This window comes from Salvelinus namaycush, chromosome 36, assembly GCF_016432855.1.
Source record: "Salvelinus namaycush isolate Seneca chromosome 36, SaNama_1.0, whole genome shotgun sequence".
In the NCBI taxonomy this organism is placed as follows: domain Eukaryota; kingdom Metazoa; phylum Chordata; class Actinopteri; order Salmoniformes; family Salmonidae; genus Salvelinus; species Salvelinus namaycush.
In genome coordinates, this window is record NC_052342.1 from 24376054 (window position 1) to 24392106 (window position 16053).

The 16053-nt window shown below is 46.9% G+C and overlaps 1 protein-coding gene across 1 annotated transcript in view; it reads left to right on the plus strand.

The window, feature by feature from the left end:
- The window catches only part of LOC120030508 (NHS-like protein 2), a 99298-nt gene that overhangs the window by 44948 nt on the left and 38297 nt on the right, over positions 1-16053 (plus strand). The window contains exon 4 of the mRNA XM_038975916.1: positions 14716-14895. Within this exon, the coding sequence (XP_038831844.1) occupies positions 14716-14895 (180 nt within the window). The remainder of the gene's footprint in view (positions 1-14715; positions 14896-16053) is intronic.

Below are 16053 nucleotides of genomic sequence, written 5' to 3' on the forward strand. Positions count from 1 at the left end.
AAGAAAAGATAGACCTCTCTCTCTTTCTTCCTCCTCCCGTCCCCCCGCTTTCTCTCTCTACTGTTTTCTCTTCTCTACTATCTCCATTACTCTACTCTCTCTGTGTACTTTTTAACCCCTTTTTCATGATATCCAATTGGTAGTTACAGTCTTGTCCCATCGCTGCAACTCCCGTACGGACTTGGGAGAGGTGAAGGTCGAGAGCCATGCATCCTCTGAAACACGACCCTGCCAATCTGCACCGCTTTTTGACACACTGCTCTCTTAACCTGGAAGCCAGCCACCCTTATGTGTCGGAGGAAACACCGTACAATTGGTGACCGGAGTCAGCTTACAGAGGCCCGGCCCACCACAAGGAGTCGCTAGAGCGTGATTGGGACAAGGGCATCCTGGTCGGCCAAACCCTCCCCTAACCTGGACCACACTGGGCCAATTGTGCGCCCCCTCATGAGTCTCCCGGTCGCGACACAGACACCCGGGATCGAACCCAGGTCTGTAGTAATGCCTCTAGCACTGCGATGCAGTGCCTTAGACCCCTGCGCCACTCGGGAGCCTAAATAATAGTGTCATTAGGAGCAGACAGGCAGGATGGAACCCAAGACGTGTTAATGTCAGTCTCACCCAACACACACACACACACACACACACACACACACACACACACACACACACACACACACACACACACACACACACACACACACACACACACACACACACACACACACACACACACACACACACACACACACACAGAGACACACACACACATAACTCTCTGCCAAGTAAACCCCTCCTACTTTCCTTTCTGTTCGCCACAGAAAACAAAAAACATAATTTCTTTCTTTCGTTCTCACTCGTTCCCTCCCTTTGACACTATTACTATTCTCAGCCTAGTGATGTTGATGTTTCTATTGCCTTGTTGTTACGTGGGACTGAGAGAGACAGAGGTCTAATCTGGTGGTTATCACAGAGAGAGAGATAGAGAGAGAGAGAGAGAGCGAGAGAGAGAGAGAGATAGATAGATGTTGATGCATACCATTCCTAAACCTGTTGATGTTCTCACAGTTATTCAAAACTCCATGTTTTCTATCTGTCAGGACGTAACCCTAGAGACATTGAACAGTGCATTCAGAAAGTATTCAGACACCTTGACTTTTTCCACATTTTGCTACGTTATAGCCTTATTCGAAAAATGGATAAAAAATACAAAAAAAAATCTCTCAACAATCTACACACAATACCCCATAGTGACAATGCAAAAACAGGTTTTAAGAAATTTATGCAAATGTATAACAAAACCCCCCCTTGAAATATTACATTTACATAAGTATTCAGACCATTTATTCCGTTTTCTGATGCTGTTATTACAGGCTTCTTGGGTATGACGCTACAAGCTTGGCACACCTGTATTTGGGGAGTTTCTTCCATTCTTCTCAGCAGATCCTCTCAAGCTCTGTCAGGTTGGATGGGGAGCGTCGCTGCACAGCTATTTTCAGGTCTCTCCACAGATGGTCGATCGGGTTCAAGTCCGGGCTCTGGCTGGGCCACTCAAGGACATTCAGGGACTTGTCTTGAAGCCACTCCTGCGTCGTCTTGGCTGTGTGCTTAGTGTCGCTGTCCTGTTGGAAGGTGAACCTTTGCCCCAGTCTGAGGTCCTGAGCGCTCTGGAGCAGGTTTTCATCAAGGATCTCTCTGTACTTTGCTCCGTTCATCTTTTCCTTGATCCTGACTAGTCTTCCAGTCCCTGTCACTGAAAAACATCCCCACAGCGTGATGCTGCCACAACCATGATTCACTGTAGGGATGGTGCAGGTTTCCTCCAGACGTGACGCTTGACATTCAGGCCAAAGAGTTCAATCTTGGTTTCATCAGATCAGAGAATCTTGTTTCTCATGGTCTGAGAGTCTTTAGGTGCCTTTAACTGAGGAGTGGCTTCTGTCGGGCAGCTCTATCATATAGGTCTGATTGGTGGAGTGCTGCAGAGATGGTTGTCCTTCTGGAATGTTCTCCCATCTCCACGGAGGAACTCTAGAGCTCTGTCAGAGTGACCATCTGGTTCTTGGTCACCTCCTGACCAAGGCTCTTCTTCCCTGATTGCTCAGTTTGGCCGGGCGGTCAGCTCTAGGAAGAGTCTTGGAGGTTCTAAACTTCTTCCATTTAAGAATGATGGAGGCCCTGTGTTCTTGGGGACCTTCAATGCGGCAGACATTTTTTGGTACCCTTCCCCAGATCTGTGCTTTGACACAATCCTGTATCGGAGCTCTACAAAAAGTTCCTTCGACCTCATGGCTTGGTTTTTGCTTTGATATGCACTGTCAACTGTGGGACCTTAAATAGACAGGTGTGTGTCTTTCCAAATCATGTCCAATCAATTGAAATTACCACGGGTAAACTCCAATCAAGTTGTAGAAACAGGATGCACCTGAGGTCAATTTCGAATATCATAGCACAGGGTCTGAATACTTATATAAATAAGGTATTTTTTTTATTTGTAAACATTTCTAAAAACCTGTTTTAGCTTTGTCATTACAGGGTATTGTGATGTCACTATGGGGTATTATGTGTAGATTGATGAGGATATTTTTTCATTTAATCCATTTTAGAATGAGGCTGAAATGTAACAAAATGTGAAAAAAGTCAAGGGGTGTGAATAGGTTCCAAAGGCGCTCTATATGCTCACTGTGAACACATAAGTCCTGACATTAATCTGATGTCAACTTCAAAACCTACTTTAAAAGCAGTACTTTGCTTTTTTGCTGTTGACCCTTGATAAATGGAACTGATGTGACCTTTGCTGTATCCTTGTTTGTTCATTCAGTTCAGTTCAGTTCATTCAGTTTGTTTAGGTCACTTCATTCAGTTCAGTTCAGTTCAGTTCAGTTCAGTTTATTCAGTTCAGTTCAGTTTATTCAGTTCAGTTCAGTTTGTTCATTCAGTTCAGTTCAGTTTGTTCATTCAGTTCAGTTCAATTCACTTCATTCAGTTCAGTCCAGTTCAGTTCAGTTTGTTAATTCCGTTCAGTTTATTCAGTTAAGATCAGTTCATTCAGTTTGTTCAGTTCAGTTTATTCAGTTCAGTTCAGTTTATTCAGTTCAGTTCGTTCAGTTCAGTTCATTCAGTTTATTCAGTTCAGTTCGTTCAGTTTGTTCATTCAGATCATTCAGTTTGTTCATTCAGTTTGATCATTCAGTTCATTTAGTTTGTTCAGTTCAGTTCAGTTCAGTTTGTTCATTCAGTTCGTTCAGTTCAGTTCATTCAGTTTGTTCAGTTTATTCAGTTCAGTTCGGTTCAGTTTGTTCATTCAGTTCGTTCAGTTCAGTTCATTCAGTTTGTTCATTCAGTTCAGTCCATTCAGTTTGATCATTCAGTTCAGTTCATTCAGTTTGATCATTCAGTTCAGTTCATTCAGTTTGATCATTCAGTTCAGTTCATTCAGTTCAGTTCATTCAGTTTGTTAATTCAGTTCAGTTCGGTTCAGTTTGTTCATTCAGTTCAGAACAACAGTGTGTTTAGTGAGAATTCTCTTTAAGCCCTCATGTACAGCACACCACTTAAAACGTCACTCTGTATGTAACACTACACCTCGTTGCGTTCCAAATGGCACCCTATTCCCTATAACGTGCACTACAGTGAAAAGTAGTGCACTTTGTAGGGAATAGGGTTCTATTTGGGAGTAAGATTCTGTTCTGACTGACCCAGTTCTGACACAACACACTCCCTGTTGTGCTATCAGGAAGAACATCCTCACTGGGAGATTGTAATGCATTAGAACTTAGTGGTGCACTGGATATGGAATAGGGCTCTGGTCTAAAGTAGTGCACTGGATATGGAATAGGGCTCTGGTCTAAAGTAGTGCACTGGATATGGAATAGGGCTCTGGTCTAAAGTAGTGCACTGGATATGGAATTGGGCTCTGGTCTAAAGTAGTGCACTGGATATGGAATAGGGCTCTGGTCTAAAGTAGTGCACTGGATATGGAATAGGGCTCTGGTCTAAAGTAGTGCACTGGATATGGAATAGGGCTCTGGTCTAAAGTAGTGCACTGGATATGGAATAGGGCTCTGGTCTAAAGTAGTGCACTGGATATGGAATAGGGCTCTGGTCTAAAGTAGTGCACTGGATATGGAATAGGGCTCTGGTCTAAAGTAGTGCACTGGATATGGAATAGGGCTCTGGTCTAAAGTAGTGCACTGGATATGGAATAGGGCTCTGGTCTAAAGTAGTGCACTGGATATGGAATAGGGCTCTGGTCTAAAGTAGTGCACTGGATATGGAATAGGGCTCTGGTCTAAAGTAGTGCACTGGATATGGAATAGGGCTCTGGTCTAAAGTAGTGCACTGGATATGGAATAGGGCTCTGGTCTAAAGTAGTGCACTGGATATGGAATAGGGCTCTGGTCTAAAGTAGTGCACTGGATATGGAATAGGGTTCTGGTCTAAAGTAGTGCACTGGATATGGAATAGGGCTCTGGTCTAAAGTAGTGCACTGGATATGGAATAGGGCTCTGGTCTAAAGTAGTGCACTGGATATGGAATAGGGCTCTGGTCTAAAGTAGTGCACTGGATATGGAATAGGGCTCTGGTCTAAAGTAGTGCACTGGATATGGAATAGGGCTCTGGTTATGACAGTATGAAGGTTAAGGGGACCTCTGGGGAGACAGAGAGGGCAAGAAGGGGACGTGTGTGTGCCGGGGCAAAACGGGTGTGTGGTGACCTCCGTGGTTGGGTCGCAGTGGGGGACGGACTTGGGGGACGGTCCGTAGGGGATGTGCGGGGACGGTCCGTAGGGGATGTGTGGGGACGGTCCGTAGGGGATGTGCGGACCTCTGGCGGACCTCTGTCAATCTGCCTCAGTGACTTTCTCTGAAGAGAGACGGGAGGAAACACACACACACACACACACACACACACACACACACACACACACACACACACACACACACACACACACACACACACACACACACACACACACACACACACACACACACACACACACCTTCCGCCTCGAGCAAAGTAGCTGTGTGTGTGTGTGTGTGTGTGTGTGTGTGTGTGTGTGTGTGTGTGTGTGTGTGTGTGTGTGTGTGTGTGTGTGTGTGTGTGTGTGTGTGTGTGTGTCGGAGTGGTTTTGTCTCACATGCTGGGGTCTGTAGCGTGGCTGAGAGATAGAATTAGGCATTCTGTCACCACTCATGGTGATCATGGACTCATAGAACCAGGGAACCACGCACGCACGCACGCACGCACGCACGCACGCACGCACGCACGCACGCACGCACGCACGCACGCACGCACGCACGCACACACACACACACACACACACACACACACACACACACACACACACACACACACACACACACAATCCTTCTCATCCTAAACGTCTTTGTATATAAATAGAACATATAAAAGGACTCCAGTCACCACGGTCCGTCTATCCAGTCACCACGGTCCGTCTATCCAGTCACCAAGGTCCGTCTATCCAGTCACCACGGTCCGTCTATCCAGTCACCACGGTCCATCTATCCAGTCACCACGATCCGTCTATCCAGTCACCACGGTCCGTCTATCCAGTCACCACGGTCCATCTATCCAGTCACCACAGTCCATTTATCCAGTCACCACGGTCCGTCTATCCAGTCACCACGGTCCGTCTATCCAGTCACCACGGTCCGTCTATCCAGTCACCACGGTCCGTCTATCCAGTCACCACGGTCCGTCTATCCAGTCACCACGGTCCGTCTATCCAGTCACCACGGTCCGTCTATCCAGGCCTTTTCATTTGAAGTGGCATTCCATTGCTGTGCTAATGAGCCGAACACTGAGATGTGTGTGTAAGCAAAACACATATGTACACGCCTGGCAGTTCCATTACAATCACACACAAAACCAGCATACACATTCACATGCGCATGCATGCACACACATACACACACACACACACACACACACACACACACACACACACACACACACACACACACACACACACACACACACACACACACACACACACACACACACACACACACACACACACACACACACACACACACACACACAGTTATACGTGCAAGCACACAAACACGCACAAGAGATTAAGAGGATGAATGATATAGACAGGGTGAGAGAGGAAAGAGAGGAGAGAGACAAAGAGAGAGAGAGGAGAGAGACAGAGAGATGGAGAGAGCAGGAAAGAGACAGAGAGAGAGAGAGACAGAGAGAGAGAGAAGAGAGACAGAGAGATGGAGAGAGGAGGAAAGAGAGAGAGAGAGAGAGAGAGAGGAGAGAGACAGAGAGATGGAGAGAGGAGGAAAGAGACAGAGAGAGGAGAGAGACAGAGAGATGGAGAGAGGATGAAAGAGACGGAGAGAGAGGAGAGAGTCAGAGAGAGACAGAGAGATGGAGAGGAGAGAGACAGAGATAGAGAGAGCAGGAAAGAGACAGAGAGAGAGGAGAGAGACAGAATTAGGCATCCTGTCACCATAGATTACTTTTAGTATAATTGTCTTTGGCATGACTGTCTGGCCTCTCTCAGGCTGTGGCGGAGAAACACACGCTTTGCTGCCATTTTCACAGTCTCTCTGTGTGTGTGTGTGTGTGTCTACCTTGAGGGAGAGGGAGGGAGGGAGACAGGGAGGGAGGGAGGGAGGGAGGGAGGGTTAATAATGTAACATGCGTTGTAATGTAACATGTGTTGTAATGTAACATGTGTTGTAATGTAACGTGTTGTAATGTAATAATGTAACATGTGTTGTAATGTAACATGTGTTGTAATGTAACATGTGTTGTAATGTAACATGTGTTGTAATGTAACATGTGTTATAATGTAACACGTGTTATAATGTAATAATGTAACATGTGTTGTAATGTAACATTTGTTGTAATGTAATAATGTATCATGTGTTGTAATGTAACATGTGTTGTAATGTAACATGTGTTGTAATGTAATAATGTAACATGTGTTGTAATGTAACATGTGTTGTAATGTAACATGTTTTGTAATGTAATATGTGATGTAATGTAATATGTGGTGTAATATAATATGTGTTGTAATGTAACATGTGTTGTAATGTAATAATGTATCATGTGTTGTAATGTAACATGTGTTGTAATGTAACATGTGTTGTAATGTAACATGTGTTGTAATGTAATAATGTAACATACGTTGTAATGTAACATGTGTTGTAATGTAACATGTGTTGTAATGTAACATGTGTTGTAATGTAATAATGTAACATGGGTTGTAATGTAATAATGTAACATGTGTTGTCATGTAATAATGTAACATGTGTTGTAATGTAACATGTGTTGTAATGTAACATGTGTTGTAATGTAACATATGTTGTAATGTAATATGTGTTGTAATGTAACATGTGTTGTAATGTAACATGTGTTGTAATGTAATAATGTATCATGTGTTGTAATGTAACATGTGTTGTAATGTAACATGTGTTGTAATGTAACATGTGTTGTAATGTGACATGTGTTGTAATGTAATAATGTAACATGTGTTGTAATGTAACATGTGTTGTCATGTAATAATGTAACATGTGTTGTAATGTAACATGTGTTGTAATGTAACATGTGTTGTAATGTAACATGTGTTGTAATGTAATAATGTAACATGTGTTGTAATGTAACATGTGTTGTCATGTAATAATGTAACATGTGTTGTAATGTAACATGTGTTGTAATGTAACATGTGTTGTAATGTAACATGTGTTGTAATGTAATAATGTAACATGTGTTGTAATGTAATAATGTAACATGTGTTGTAATGTAATAATGTAACATGTGTTGTAATGTAATAATGTAACATGTGTTGTAATGTAATAATGTAACATGTGTTGTAATGTAATAATGTAACATGTGTTGTAATGTAATAATGTAACATGTGTTGTAATGTAATAATGTAACATGTGTTGTCATGTAATAATGTAACATGTGTTGTCATGTAATAATGTAACATGTGTTGTAATGTAACATGTGTTGTAATGTAACATGTGTTGTAATGTAACATGTGTTGTAATGTAATATGTGTTGTAATGTAACATGTGATGTAATGTAATATGTGGTGTAATGTAATATGTGGTGTAATGTAATAATGTAATATGTGTTGTAATGTAACATGTGTTGTAATGTAATATGTGGTGTAATGTAATATGTGGTGTAATGTAATATGTGGTGTAATGTAATATGTGGTGTAATGTAATAATGTAATATGTGTTGTAATGTAACATGTCGTGTAATGTAATAATGTAACATGTGTTGTAATGTAACATGTGTTGTAATGTAACATGTGTTGTAATGTAATAATGTAACATGTGTTGTAATGTAACATGTGTTGTAATGTAACATGTGTTGTAATGTAATAATGTAACATGTGTTGTAATGTAACATGTGTTGTAATGTAATAATGTAACATGTGTTGTAATGTAACATGTGGTGTAATGTAACATGTGTTGTAATGTGACATGTGTTTCCAATGCCAATAAACCCATATGAATGGAATTTTATTTTAGAGCCATACTCACAGCACTCGAAACCCTCTGGCATAAAATGGCTGCTTTGGCTCACCCAGATACATTAGTAACACTCTCAGTATCTTCATTTCAGCACCTTTTTTTGTCCTGTTGTATAGTATTTTACATAGTTATTCAAACTCAATCAGCATGACAGAGTGATCTCCAGCCTTGTCCTCGTCAACACTCACACCTGTGTTAACGAGAGAACCACTGACATGATGTCAGCTGGTCCTTTTGTGGCAAGGCTGAAATGCAGTGGAAAGGTTTTTTGTGGATTCAGTTAATTTGCATGGCAAAGAGGGACTTTGGAATTAATTGCAATTCATCTGATCACTCTTCATAACATTCTGGAGTATATGCAAATTGCCATCATACAGACTGAGGCAGCAGACTTTGTGAAAATGTATATTTGTGTCATTCTCAACATTTTTGGCCACGACTGTAGTCTCAGAATTAAAGTCTCTCTCTCCTCCCTCCCTACCACTCTCCCCTAAATGTGCTCTCAACCCATAACCCACATCCCGCTCCAACACCCGTGGGGTACAAATGAGTCATCAAGGGACAGAAAAGAACCAAACTAAAAAAGAAATGGCTCACGACAAATCTGTTTGTGTGAAGTTTATTTCCAAAATGCTACATCCACAAATTTTTCCACATTTTGTGTTTTTTCCCCCATCAGAATGCTTCTGGGTACCTTCAACTGGTTTAGTTGCAAAACGCTGTGAATCCATTGGTTAGCTGGAATGGAATGTTAGTGTCCTGAAAATGTAACATGTAAATTCAACACATCATCAATATAACCTCATGCTATAGTGTTTGGTTAGAGTTAGGGCTTGTCCAAAATGGCACTCTATTCCCTATATAGTGCACTACTTTTGACCAGAGTCCAGATCTCATATTAATGTATTGGTACATTTATATATACAGTGGGGGGAAAAAGTATTTAGTCAGCCACCAATTGTGCAAGTTCTCCCACTTAAAAAGATGAGAGAGGCCTGTAATTTTCATCGTAGGTACACTTCAACTATGACAGACAAAATGAGAAAAAAAAATACAGAAAATCACATTGTAGGATTTTTAATGAATTTATTTGCAAATGATGGTGGAAAATAAGTATTTGGTCACCTACAAACAAGCAAGATTTCTGGCTCTCACAGACCTGTAACTTCTTCTTTAAGAGGCTCTCTCTCTCTCTCTCTCTCTCTGTCTCTGTCTCTCTCTCTCGCTGTCTCTCTCGCTGTCTCTCTCACTGTCTCTCTCTCTCTCTCTCTCTCTCTCTCTCTCTCTCTCTCTCTCTCTCTCTCTCTCTCTCTCTCTCTCTCTCTCTCTCTCTCTCTCTTTTTCTGCAAAGTTATTTTTGTCATCTCTCAGTATTTAATGGGTGACAGGCTGAGCGAAGAGGGAATATCAGGGTAAAAGTCACCTTTACGTTCAGATCTAGGATCAGCTTACTCTCTCTACATCCTAGCCTTAACCATTAGGGAGAGAACTCAAAGACTGAGATCAGTGTTTAAAGGTAAACTCTACTGCTCAGGGCTTCAGCAGAGGTAAGGGTGAGGAAACTTTTGCCCATAGTTAAGATGACTGCTGGCCTCTCAAATCTGCCCTTAAGGAATATGGTGGTTTTTTGTCTGTACTGTCCCTGACCTTTGTCTGTACTGTCCCTGACACACACACACACATACACACACACAGTCTTGTACAGCTAACCTTGTGGGGACATACAATTCAGTCCCATTCAAAATCCTATTTTCCCTAACCCTAAACCTAACCCTAATCCTAACCCGTACTCTTACCCTAACCCTAACCTTAACCCTAACCCTAACCCAAATACCTAAACTTTATCCTAACCCTAAACCTAACCCTAGCTCCTAACCCTAACCCTACAACTAACCCTAGCTCCTAACCTTAATATTTAACTTAATTCTAACCCTAACACTAATTCTAACCTTAACCCTAAACCCCCTAGAAATAGCATTTGACCTTGTGGGGACTAACAAAATGTCCCCAGCTGGTCAACTTTTTGTTTGTTTACTATTCTTGTAGGGACTTCTGGTCCCCACAAGAATAGTTAAACACGTCCACACGTCCACACACACACACACACACACACACACACACACACACACACACACACACACACACACACACACACGTCCACACACACACACACACACACACACACACACACACACACACACACACACACACACACACACACACACACACACACACACACACACACACACACACACACACACACACACACACACACACACACTCACACAACCTATAATGCCAGCGGTCTGTTTATCTTCTCTTCTCTAAATCCTCCATATTTCCTTCCCTCTTCTAAATCCCTGTGGTTATGTAAGAAAGAGATAAGAGAGGAGGAGGAGGAGGAGGAGAGGAGGAGGAGAGGAGGAGGAGAAAAGGTGAGGTGGACAGCAGAAGGAGAGGAGGGAGAGAGGAGAGGAGAGGAGAGGAGGGAAGTAGGAGAGGAGGGGGAAGGGGATGGGAAGAGGAGAGGAGGGAAGAGGAGAGGAGGGGGAAGGGGATGGGAAGAGGAGAGGAGGAAGAGAGGAGAGGAGGGGGAAGGGGAGGGGAAGAGGAGAGGAGGAAGAGAGGAGAGGAGGGGGAAGGGGATGGGAAGAGGAGAGGAGAGGAGGAAGAGAGGAGGAAGAGAGGAGAGGAGGGGGAAGGGGATGGGAAGAGGAGGAAGAGAGGAGAGGAGGGGGAAGGGGATGGGAAGAGAAGAGGAGGAAGAGAGGAGAGGAGGGGGAAGGGGATGGGAAGAGGAGAGGAGGAAGAGAGGAGAGGAGGGGGAAGGGGATGGGAAGAGGAGAGGAGGAAGAGAGGAGAGGAGGGGGAAGGGGATGGGAAGAGGAGAGGAGAGGAGGAAGAGAGGAGGGAGGTAGGAGAGGAGGCGGAAGGGGATGGGAAGAGGAGAGGAGGAAGAGAGGAGGGGGGAAGGGGATGGGGAGAGGAGAGGAGGAAGAGAGGAGGGAGGAGGGGGAAGGGGATGGGAAGAGGAGAGGAGGAAGAGCACATTAATTGCAGTGTAGAGGAACTGCTGCTGAGCGGGTAATTAAGTAGACTCTGCTAACCTTATGGGAGATGAGAGGTTTTCACTGTCCTGGAGCTACCCTACCTTATCGCCCCTCTTCCTTTCTGTCTTTCTTTCTTTCCTCACTCGCTCTCTCTTTCCCTCTCTCTCTCGCTCCCGCTCTCTATCTTCCCTCTCTCTTCCTCTCCCTCTCTCTTTGTCTCTGTTTCTATGCAGATCACACATCAAGCTTCTGATTCCTCTCCCTCTTTTCTGATTGGTTGTTGTGGATTTATGAATGATTGTTGTCATTCTGTTCATTCAGATTCTGATGATTCTTGTTATTATTATGCTGTTTTGGAGCGCCTTCCCTTTCACTCCCTGACAACACATACCAAAGCACACACACACACACACATGCACACACACACACACACACACACACACACACACACACACACACACACACACACACACACACACACACACACACACACACACACACACACACACACACGTGCATACACACACACACAAACTCCTCCCCTTTCTAACCACAGTCCCTCCCCTCACAACTGGCTATTATGTAACACAAGTCTCTGGGTATTAGTTATGCAAATTTCATACATTTGTATTAATGTGCAATTTCTCTCTCTCTTTCTCTCCCTCCTTTTTTCTCTCCCTCCCTCTGTCTGCATCACTCCCTCTGTATCTTTCCCAACCCTCTGCCATCTCTTCTCTTTCTCCATCTCTCTCTCGCTCTCTACCTCTCTTCTCCGCTCTCTACCTCTCTATCATCCATCCATCCCTCTCCATCGCCCCCACCTCTCCCTCACCTCCTCTCTACCTCTCCTTTCCCTCCATCCCTCTCCATCGCCCCCTCCTCTCCCTCACCTCCTCTCTACCTCTCCTTTCCCTCCATCCCTCTCCATCGCCCCCTCCTCTCCCTCACCTCCTCTCTACCTCTCCTTTCCCTCCATCCCTCTCCATCGCCCCCTCCTCTCCCTCACCTCCTCTCTACCTCTCCTTTCCCTCCATCCCTCTCCATCGCCCCCTCCTCTCCCTCACCTCCTCTCTACCTCTCCTTTCCCTCCATCCCTCTCCATCGCCCCCTCCTCTCCCTCACCTCCTCTCTACCTCTCCTTTCCCTCCATCCCTCTCCATCGCCCCCTCCTCTCCCTCACCTCCTCTCTACCTCTCCTTTCCCTCCATCCCTCTCCATCGCCCCCTCCTCTCCCTCACCTCTTCTCTACCTCTCCTTTCCCTCCATCCCTCTCCATCGCCCCCTCCTCTCCCTCACCTCCTCTCTACCTCTCCTTTCCCTCCATCCCTCTCCATCGCCACCTCCTCTCCCTCACCTCCTCTCTACCTCTCCTTTCCCTCCATCCCTCTCCATCGCCCCCACCTCTCCCTCACCTCCTCTCTACCTCTCCTTTCCCTCCATCCCTCTCCATCGCCCCCTCCTCTCCCTCACCTCCTCTCTACCTCTCCTTTCCCTCCATCCCTCTCCATCGCCCCCTCCTCTCCCTCACCTCCTCTCTACCTCTCCTTTCCCTCCATCCCTCTCCATCGCCCCCTCCTCTCCCTCACCTCCTCTCTACCTCTCCTTTCCCTCCATCCCTCTCCATCGCCCCCACCTCTCCCTCACCTCCTCTCTACCTCTCCTTTCCCTCCATCCCTCTCCATCGCCCCCTCCTCTCCCTCACCTCCTCTCTACCTCTCCTTTCCCTCCATCCCTCTCCATCGCCCCCTCCTCTCCCTCACCTCCTCTCTACCTCTCCTTTCCCTCCATCCCTCTCCATCGCCCCCTCCTCTCCCTCACCTCCTCTCTACCTCTCCTTTCCCTCCATCCCTCTCCATCGCCCCCTCCTCTCCCTCACCTCCTCTCTACCTCTCCTTTCCCTCCATCCCTCTCCATCGCCCCCTCCTCTCCCTCACCTCCTCTCTACCTCTCCTTTCCCTCCATCCCTCTCCATCGCCCCCTCCTCTCCCTCACCTCCTCTCTACCTCTTCTTTCCCTCCATCCCTCTCCATCGCCCCCTCCTCTCCCTCACCTCCTCTTTACCTCTCCTTTCCCTCCATCCCTCTCCATCGCCCCCTCCTCTCCCTCACCTCCTCTCTACCTCTCCTTTCCCTCCATCCCTCTCCATCGCCCCCTCCTCTCCCTCACCTCCTCTCTACCTCTCCTTTCCCTCCATCCCTCTCCATCGCCCCCTCCTCTCCCTCACCTCCTCTCTACCTCTCCTTTCCCTCCATCCCTCTCCATCGCCCCCTCCTCTCCCTCACCTCCTCTCTACCTCTCCTTTCCCTCCATCCCTCTCCATCGCCCCCTCCTCTCCCTCACCTCCTCTCTACCTCTCCTTTCCCTCCATCCCTCTCCATCGCCCCCTCCTCTCCCTCACCTCCTCTCTACCTCTTCTTTCCCTCCATCCCTCTCCATCGCCCCCTCCTCTCCCTCACCTCCTCTCTACCTCTCCTTTCCCTCCATCCCTCTCCATCGCCCCCTCCTCTCCCTCACCTCCTCTCTACCTCTCCTTTCCCTCCATCCCTCTCCATCGCCCCCTCCTCTCCCTCACCTCCTCTCTACCTCTCCTTTCCCTCCATCCCTCTCCATCGCCCCCTCCTCTCCCTCACCTCTTCTCTACCTCTCCTTTCCCTCCATCCCTCTCCATCGCCCCCTCCTCTCCCTCACCTCCTCTCTACCTCTCCTTTCCCTCCATCCCTCTCCATCGCCACCTCCTCTCCCTCACCTCCTCTCTACCTCTCCTTTCCCTCCATCCCTCTCCATCGCCCCCACCTCTCCCTCACCTCCTCTCTACCTCTCCTTTCCCTCCATCCCTCTCCATCGCCCCCTCCTCTCCCTCACCTCCTCTCTACCTCTCCTTTCCCTCCATCCCTCTCCATTGCCCCCTCCTCTCCCTCACCTCCTCTCTACCTCTCCTTTCCCTCCATCCCTCTCCATCGCCCCCTCCTCTCCCTCACCTCCTCTCTACCTCTCCTTTCCCTCCATCCCTCTCCATCGCCCCCTCCTCTCCCTCACCTCCTCTCTACCTCTTCTTTCCCTCCATCCCTCTCCATCGCCCCCTCCTCTCCCTCACCTCCTCTCTACCTCTCCTTTCCCTCCATCCCTCTCTCCAGCCACTACCATCTTGGACGCGGAGTCGAAGCGTAGCGCAGCGTCGTCGGCGTCGGCGGCGGCGGCCCACTTCCGGTCTCCATGGCAACAGAGTGTTAATGTGTTTGGCTCGTGGAGCAGGCCGGACTGTGTTCAGGAGTTACACCAGGAGGCTCAGCTTAACCTGCAGAGTCTGCTGCAAGGTACAGTAACTAACCCTGGGGGTGTGTGTGTCGGGAGTGTGTGAGTGGAGTGTGTGTGTGTGTGTCTGGAGTGTGTGTGTGTTTTTGAGTGGAGTGTGTGTGTGTGTGTGGGGGGGGGGGGGGGGGGGTTGAAGAAGGAGGAGACGAGGGGTTCTGTGCTACAGCTGCCGTGTTTTTATGCCATTGTGTGTGTGTGTTTGTGTGTTTGTGTGTGTGTGTGTGTGTGTTTGTGTTGTTACTTGTGTGGGTGTGCTTGTATTTTCCCTTGCGCTTTTTCTCTTATTCGTTCCCCTCCGGTGCACCGATGTTGATGTTTTTTTGCTTTCCTCCCTCTCTCCCACTTCCTCTCACTCTTCTCTCCGTCTCTCTTCCTCCGCTCTCTCCCTCTCTCCCACTTCCTCTCCCTCTTCTCTCCGTCTCTCTTCCTCCGCTCTCTCCCTCTCTCCTACTTCCTCTCCCTCTTCTCTCCGTCTCTCTTCCTCCGCTCTCTCCCTCTCTCCCACTTCCTCTCCCTCTTCTCTCCGTCTCTCTTCCTCCGCTCTCTCCCTCTCTCCCACTTCCTCTCCCTCTTCTCTCCGTCTCTCTTCCTCCGCTCTCTCCCTCTCTCCCACTTCCTCTCCCTCTTCTCTCCGTCTCTCTTCCTCCGCTCTCTCCCTCTCTCCCACTTCCTCTCCCTCTTCTCTTCGTCTCTCTTCCTCCGCTCTCTCCCTCTCTCCCTCTCTCCCTCTCTCCCACTTCCTCTCCCTCTTCTCTCCCTCTCTCTTCCTCCTTCCCTCTCTCTCTTCCTCCTTCCCTCGTTCTCTCTCTGATGCATACTAACCCTGATTGGCATCTCAGATTATTCTGCATCCCAAATGGCACCCTATTGCCTACATAGTGCACTACTTTTGACCAGACCACAGGGCGCTATATAGGGAATAGGGTGCTATTTGGGAAGCAGGTATGTTAAGCCTTTCCTCGTCCCTTTATTCAATGAACAGATGAATGAATGAATGAATGAATGAATGAACTTAATTACTTTCTGCCGATGATCATCATCACCCACCTTTTTCCTTCCATCTCTTCCACTATTTCTCTCTCTCTCTTTCTTTCTTTCTTCAGTCTCTCTCTCTCTCTCTCTCTCTCTCTCTCTCTCTCTCTCTCTCTCTCTCTCTCTGT